At 43.6% G+C, this 8353-nt stretch overlaps 1 protein-coding gene across 8 annotated transcripts in view; it reads left to right on the top strand.

Annotated features, from left to right (window-relative positions):
- Ntrk3 (neurotrophic receptor tyrosine kinase 3) overlaps positions 1-8353 on the top strand; it is a 375962-nt gene that overhangs the window by 260003 nt on the left and 107606 nt on the right. The window contains exons 13-14 of one of the 8 annotated variants that reach the window (XM_031387037.1): positions 4080-4214; positions 5755-7798. The exons of the other annotated variants lie outside the window; for them this stretch is intronic. Coding sequence (XP_031242897.1) covers positions 4080-4214; positions 5755-5873 — 254 coding nt within the window. The 3' untranslated portion in view covers positions 5874-7798. Of the gene's footprint in view, positions 1-4079; positions 4215-5754; positions 7799-8353 lie in introns of those variants that run through there. 8 annotated transcript variants of the gene reach the window in all.

The raw sequence follows: 8353 nt of genomic DNA, 5'->3' as shown, positions 1-8353 counted from the left end.
CATTTAAAATCCCAAAGACTGTTTCTCACATACCCTATCCACATCAGGCAATGTGGATGACACAATTGCCACATTCTTTTCTTGCAGTAGTGTTTTGGGTGGCACCCAGAATGTTTTCTTTTGTTTAAGAATTATAATTACTTAATCAATGTGTGTATACATGTGCATGTATGTATGCATGCATGCATGTGTGTTTTTTTGCCAGGGTACATAAATAAGTGTAAGAGGCCAACTTGTGTGAGTTGTTGTTCTCATTTCACTATATGACTTTCCAAGATTAAACTTAGGTCCTTGAGCTTGGATGCACCTTTATCTGCTTAGCCACCTTGCCAGCCAAAATATATTTTCTTATTGAGAACCTCATTTCTCAACATAGTTCCCTACTATACATACAGCTGTGTTCCTGAGCTGTCTTGTATCTTTGAGATGGCAGGCTTGATGTTCTGCTATACATTTCCAGGACTTCCTTTGTAGCTGCCAACCATGACCAGAGAGAGGGTTAGTTTTGTATTAACAAAACTCAGTGAATGCTGAAAGACATCACCTTCATGGGATTTTCTAATATACAGGCATAGCCTGATGATTGCTAAGTATCAGACTCATGTGGGATGACTGGTAATTCAAGTAACTAAATGAAAAGGGAGAGGAACACACAGAGTGGTAGGATATGGTGAACTACACAGCTCATCCACAAAATATGGATACCATTTGCCATAGGGGATCACTACTGTGTAGAAATATTGGTTCAGCTTTGCCAGAACTCTTGGATTTTTAAAAGAATCTACAAATAGGGATATTTTAAGTATGAAATCTTCTGAATTTAAAATGTTAGAAACTAAGTAGAACCTTAAGAAGTTTAAAGAAATTTACTTGTTTGGGATAGGAGTAGGAGGGGAGGAAGAAATTGAGAGTCAGGGTAAGAGAGCAAGAGAGAGAGCAGGCAAGTGTAGTTCCAGGGCCCTGTGTGGCCTATGGGCTAGGCTTGCTATCTTGAATTACAGAATCAAAGATGAGTTTTAAGTGATCTAGTCTGAAGCCAGCAAGGCTAGGATTCGAGACTTGACATCTCAAGCCAACACTTCTGGATTTTTATTGAATTTGATTACAGGAAAAGAAAGATCTTATATTCCAAAGAATAACTCCCCATCAAAGTGAAGGTCCAGCACAACACAGTCATAACCCTCAATCCAGAGCACAGCACATTCTGCCCATGAATTTGGAGGTGATAACACCAGGCCAACAAAACAAAACAAAACAAAAAAACCATAAAATATTTACCTAGGAGAAAACTCTTCTTCAACATGGTGAACTATTCTGCCCACCCTGTTCAGTGTACATTGGCTAGGCCAGGACACTGGACCAATCCCTGCCCACCCTGTTCAGTGTACAGTGGCTAGGCCAGGACACTGGACCAATCCCTGCCCACCCTGTTCAGTGTACAGTGGCTAGGCCAGGACACTGGACTAATCCCTGCCCTACACACTATGCTAGACTTTCCCATCCTTGTTGTGATCATGGCTGTTCTGAAAATTTCTCTTCTTGCCATACTCCTTAGGACCTCCTTCTCATAAGTTATTTTTCATCCTTTCTAACCTGAACTCCAGGAAATCATACCAAGTGCAGTTAACATCTAGATGGAGTTTGAGATTTCATATTGGAAGGTCCCAATCCAAACAATATGTTCCTGCCAGAATGAGGCTGGGGTGGGGTGGGGCAGGATCCAGGAAAAAGTAGGTCTGTGATGTGCCAGGTAAGAGGAGCGGCATGGTGTGGGACTATTTAGCTCTCTAGCTATAAGAACTGTTTGTGAGGAAAGAAAGCCCAGCCATATATCTATTGCTGGAGGGGGCAGGTTCCTCTCTCCTGGAGAATGTCCTACCTGCCTCTGTTTTGGCTTTCTCCTTACACTTCTTCTTAAGAATTGGTTTTCATTAAGGGGCCTTATTTCCAAGTAGGTAATTTCAACTATTTTGGAGTTAGAAAGATCTATATTAAAGTTCAAACTGCTACAAGATAGCATTAGAAGGTTTTGAAAATATTGTTAAATTAATACAATACATGTTTGAGGACGGTGCAGGGTAATCGATTAACCTTACACAGTGGCTGGCATAATAATGAATCTCTGGACTCCATGGTATGTCTGCTGATGGGGCTTTGCTGTAGGCTCTTTCTTTATTCTTAGGTCTGCTGGAATCGTGGTTCAATAACAGTTAACTCCTTCTTGCAATTGGAGAAAGGTGGGGAGACTCTCACAAGGATGACATGCTGACTGAGAGAGGGTAGCCCTTCTTCCAGAATTCTTCTCACCTATGTGTCCCTATTAATAAAGCTACCCATGCCTTTAACACCAAAGCCCTATGCATTTCAGTTCATTCTTGTGATGTAATAACTCTAAGATGACAAATACAGTTGAAGAAAGAGGATAGAAAAGTTATCCAGTGGTACCTAAAATAAGCACTTTATGAATAGTTTAGATAACAAAAGGGAACAGAAGGAGAAGCCCATGTGATTCCAAAGTTAGATGAAGTAAGTGTAGGCAGGAGACACAGGAAGATGCTCATCACTATAGATGCTAGAGAGCTGCTGGCTGCTAGTCAGTCTAAAGAGTTGAAACCGCAGCCAGGAAGAGATGCTTGGGGTTTATACAGCTGTTGGGAAACAGGGGTTTGAAATCTCGGACTTTTCTTTTGCACATCCATGGGGACAGAGCTTTCTGTGCTGCTGAGAATATCAAAGACTTGACTGTGCATAGTTATTCTGTTCTTGGTTCATTGGAGGGTAGGTTCCAAGACCCCTCACTCAATCCTTTTGGGTGTTCGACATCCCTTTCCTCCTAACTGCATCCTTTAACAACTCCCTTTCCTTTTCTGGAGCAACCCTAGCATTTTTGGCTTGTTTCTCAGACTTAGACAATCCCTGATGTCTAGGCTCTGTTCTAAATTACAGTGAGTCTGCAAGTTCCTTCATGCTGGATGACTGTGAGGAGAGTGGCTGCTGAGAGATAGAAGGGGTTTTTTTTTGTTTTTAGATTTTGCTGGGCCACCTGTGGGCAAGGCCTACTTAAGAAGTGTGTTTGCCTCTCTTTAGCCTCCTCTCTGCCCAACTAGCCTTTCCTTACATCTCCTGTGGTCCAGGTCTTTTCCAATCTCCTCTAAGCAGATGTCTTCCCTTCATCTTCTGGGGTTATTATGAGGAGAGGGGTGGGGGGGGGGCTGCCAGAGTTTGGAGTGGTGCCTCTTATGCTATCAAGCTTCAGCTTTTAGAGTCTTGGAAAGGCTCCACCCGGGAGAGAGTTCCAGAGAAAACAAACTTTGGATCCCAGTTCATATGGGAAAATGTCTGTGTTTGCAGAGGCAGCTTTAGGGACATTGGCAGGGACTGTGGCAGATTTGGCCTTGGTGTGTAATGGATCTGACATAGAGCCTTCCTGGACCCATGGATGTTGTAGTCTCTAGAGGAGAGATCCCTCTCAGAAGGTCTAATGCTATCACCTTCATTGTTGCTGTTGCCACTGAAACTGTGACTTTTGCTGTTCCAGGGGTTTTTGCCCTGATGATGGCAAGCAGGATTTAAAATAGCAAACCACTTCCTCCATCTTACCATCACTCCTTATCACATCACTTCCCTCTTGGAAATTTCTTCTGTGGGATAAGAAGTCAGAAAGGGTATCTTGGGTCTAGCAGAATCATCTTCCATGTCATAAAACTCTTCACCTCCCGAATTCAGGAATGGTACCCAGGATAGTAACAGTGGGAATAATTTGGGGGTATTAAAACTATTAAATGGAATGGGTTTTGGTCGAACAGGTTAGGAAAATGATTGGGCAGAATTTATGGTGATGGCAATTTTTTTCCCTGATCAGTTGTTTTCCTTGATCAGTTTGATAATTCCACTGTGTGGTGCTCAGGAAATGACTAGATTTTATACATCAAATGAATCAGGCAAAGCAGTGTGGATACAGGCGCTGGGAGCACTTGATTTCTGTTTCCAGCATTGTGCATTTAAGATGATTTCCCCAAGTGTTTGGACTTGGGGTTTAATACTGACCATTAATCCCCCATGTCTGCCTCTTCTGCCAGGGGTCTTTTCAAACATAGACAATCATGGGATATTAAACTTGAAGGACAATAGAGATCATCTAGTCCCATCAACTCACTATATATATGAGGAACCTGAGGTCCAGAGTGGGGATGTGTCTTACCCAAGGTCACATGGTGAGTTACTTCCTTTGACATCTTTGTATGAAGTAAAGCCCCTTCTCCTACCAGTTTTGATTCTTAAGACCCGAAGACCCATAAGGCCCCAGAGGACGAGGCTAGAGCTAGGTGTCCAGGTTAAATTTAGTACTCAATTCCCTTGGGTGAGAAGAATTTTTTTCAGAGGAGGAAGCTTCCTTAGGTTAAAGTGAGGGATGCAGAAAAGCAAGAGAAGGACTATGGCCTGGAGAGTAGTAGTGGCATCATAAACCTTCTCAGCAGGCTTCTAAGATGTCGGGAATTTCTGTTCTGGCCTGTCACATGCCAGATGCCCTGGTTGAGGTTCAGGACAGAACCATGGAATCACATGAAAGACTAAACTTCCCCTTGACATGACATCATGAACAAGGGAGATACCTTCTATTTGCATAAATTGATCTCACACCTTGCAGATAGAGGTAACATAACCAAAATGACTCATCCCTACTTTGATCAGGATCATGTCCTGAGTAGGGGGAGCAAGGAAATCTCAGTACAATTGAACTCTATTTTAGTCTCTCCCCACTGTTTGTACTCAATACTTGGGTGCTCATTGTGAGCTCTCCATTCCCGAATACAGCTTTCTTAGAAAGTTGGGTTTTACCTGTCCACCTGCTCCCATTCCCTCATATATAAATAGGTACTTTTACAATCTGGGATGGATTGAGCCATCCTTTTCTGGATTTTGATTAGGAGTACCCATATATCTGGACATCCTATTCAGTCCCTTAGACATGTGGCCAGAAAGGAACCAAGCTGCCATGGAAGTCTGCTCTTCTTGAGGCAGCTCATGACTTTGTGGCCAGTTATATCACTGACTCCTCTATGATGGCCCTAGCCTCATGAGACATGAGATTATTAGAAGGTTGAGTTCTTAGTCATTTTCTAAGCCTTTCACAGGTCTGGCAATATAAGGTGAGAGGCTAATGAGGAAGTCTATGTAGGCTTGGGAGTATAGTACCCTTACTTCCTTGTGTAGTTGAGAGTGGTAAGAAATTTAGTTCTTAGAATTAGACCCCTCAGGACATTGGGTTCTGATAAAGCAGAGCCTTCTTCCCCAACTCCTCTGGCAATAAGAGCGTACATGCACAGCCTCTTTTCCCCATCCCCAGGAGCTCATTTTCAGGGTTTCTTCTACCCAGAAACATGCTCATAGACCAAGACTCCCTTAGATGAGTCTGCTGTACCTCTTCCATGACAGTTCCAGGTCAAACTGCCCAATGGAATGCTTGCTCACTTCCCTTTCTCAGTTCAGCAAAGGCCCCAGCAAAATGGAGTGTTTCCCATTTCTCTGAGCCCACTTGCTTTAAACTATCCCTCCCCCTATCCTTCCCTTCTGCTGGCAATTCACTTTGTCTGTTCCCAGTATATATCTGTATCTATAGCTCTAGATATTCCCCCTTTCAAACTCCCTCTCTGTTTCCCCTCTTAGTTTTGATCTTCTTTGGGGACTTTGGTTTTTACTTTATTTTGCTTTTTTCTGTTTTTCTGTTTTTTTTTTCTTTTTGTTTTTTTATAGGTTTCAGAGAAATTATGTTGAATCCAATAAGCCTTTCCGGACATTCCAAGCCTCTTAACCATGGCATCTATGTTGAGGATGTCAATGTTTATTTCAGCAAAGGACGTCATGGCTTTTAAAAAACAAAAAAAAACAAAAAAACAAAAAACTCCTTTTAAGCCTCCTTGTTCTGATGTCACCTTGGTAGGATGGGCCCTCTGAGAGGTTGGAAGCTCTAGGCATTGCTCTTTTTGGATCCAGGGATGCTAAGTAGAAACTGCATGAGCCACCAGTGCTCCCACACCTTTTACCACCACTGAGATGGGTGTGTCTCCCATCGACCACTGGCAGGTTGTTGCCCCTCCCTCCTGTCATCACTGGGCTCCTTTTCCTCGGAGGCAACTCCTGCCGACGTCTTTAGAGCCAATAAAGAGAATCCAAACCCAAGCACCCGGAGCTACTTTAAAACACACTAGCCAATCTCTTGACCCAACCATCACGAGAAAGCCTGAAGTCCAGCCGTGTTCCGGTCTCACTTTCCTGCTTGGAAGCATGGGGTCTCCATGCTGTCCTCTCAGTGACCTCGTCACCCTGCAACCTCCAGTGGGGAAGAGTCACAGAGAGCTCTTAAGCAGAGGTGGAGACGGCGCGGTAAGAGGAAGGGGAGCCAGGCCCAAGAGTTGGCAACAGATTAGGTCTCAGAGGGAAGAATGGAAGACAGTCATTTTGTTGATTTATTTTTATCTTTATTTTTTTGTGTATGTTTGTGTGTGTGGAGAAATATCATACCTTTTTTGTGGACACACTTGCCCCCTCCTCCTTCTTCTCTCTGGAATGGCTCACAGTGAGTGCAATGTTAGCAAGTCCTTTGGAAAGAGTTTTTGCTGGCTCCACCTGGGTCCCTAGAGCTACAGTTCCGACAAGCACTGGCTACAGAAGGTCTTGCCTGTGAATTGGCCATCCTACTAGAACCACAAGGGACCAAGGGAATCAGGGACCAAGACCTTTCCTCCTAGCCCGTGATCTCGGGATTGGCTCTCCTCCCCTATATTCACTTTCTCTTGACTCTGAGAACCTTTGGAACCCAGTGGAATCATCATGTCAAGGTCAAGATGAACTGAATGGGAAGAGAAGTAAAAACCTGGCCTCCTCCAGCCCCTCTCATGGCACTGATGGGCGTGTCATCCTGGTCTCTGGTCGATATGTGTGTTCACTTTGCTTGCTTCCACTCATGTCTTACTCCACAGCCATTCTCTCCCAAAGAAGGGTTGTTCCCCCGTTTTCAACTTGGTCCTTTGGGGAGAGGGAAGGGGCTGATAGTTCTTTACATAATAGGAAAGGCGCATTTGCAGAACATGAAAGCTCGGCCCGTTTGATTGAGTGTTGGCTGAGTGAATTCTGACTTGGCCCAACTTGCCCCAGTTCCATGGAAGTCCCTGTTAGGGAAAGGATAGCAGGCATCCCAAGTTCAGTTCTTGAGACAACATGGTGGCTCCTTAACAACCAGTATGTTCTGATGTAGTGTTGCACAGCTATGAAAGACAGAGCATATGCTTTTGGCAAATTGAGCAAATTTACCTGCGTGCTAAAGATACTACTCAAGGTTTATATACTCCTTAGTGCCTGTAGATGGTGGATCATCATGCCAGATACCTCTGTGGGGTACATAAGCATGCAGCTTTCAAAGTTCTTTCCCAGGACCCAGAGTGACTTCCACAGTGTCACTTTAGGTACAGGGTTCCTGAAGGGCCCCCAGTCCCTTCTAGCACTGCTCACCCTACTCCCCATGGTTCTAGGTCAGACTCTTCCCCATCACATCCAGATGATCCCTCGGGTTCAGATCTCCTCCTGAGTGTGGCTTTAAGGAGTAAGCTTGAGGATGATGTTTTTAATTGTTGTAAATCATGACCTCATTTCCAGCCTGTCAGGCTCCATCCATCGCAGCATCTTTTATTCTGGCATTTCTTCACTTTGTGCTATGACAATGGGGCATTGTGTTTCCACAGAGACTTATAGGAGTGTTCAGTGTATAGTTTCTTAATAAACACTTTATTTTCTAATGAAATGACTGCATCAGACCTCTTATTTGGAAGTTTTGCAAAGAATATTAAAATGTAGCAATTCCAGGCTGCCCAGAATTTGTTTTCCATGTTGATATTACTTTTCAGCAGAAGTTTCTAGCACACTTCTGCTAGCAACAGAGTTTTACAGTATGTCCCATCGGTTGGATTCATGGAGACTCCTCCAGGTACCTCAGATTGCTACAATGGAGTGCTTCTTCATCTTATTAGGTACCTAGAGATGTTCAGTGTTTATCATTATAGAGCGTGACAGGCAAAAGCAAGATTCAAAATCAATTCCTTTAGTTACTACTAGAGCTACTGATATCCTTGGTACCTGGGGAGTTTTCTGCTATTTGAGAAGCTAAGACATGTAGAAGTATTATTTTCAGAGCTGATATACAAAGGGACCTGGGAGTTGGGATGAGGAGCCTTTCTCTTTGATGTATCAGCAAGCCCGTGGGGTTCTCCCTCTGGCAGAATACCTTTTTATCTTTCCTTACTTAGAAAAAGATTATTCTCTGAAATTACAGACCAATCTCTTTACACATACATATGTA

The sequence above is a fragment of the Mastomys coucha genome, unplaced genomic scaffold (assembly GCF_008632895.1).
Source record: "Mastomys coucha isolate ucsf_1 unplaced genomic scaffold, UCSF_Mcou_1 pScaffold21, whole genome shotgun sequence".
Classification (NCBI taxonomy): Eukaryota; Metazoa; Chordata; class Mammalia; order Rodentia; family Muridae; genus Mastomys; species Mastomys coucha.
Note: the sequence above shows the minus strand (reverse complement) of the source record. Positions and strands in the feature narration are given on the sequence as shown.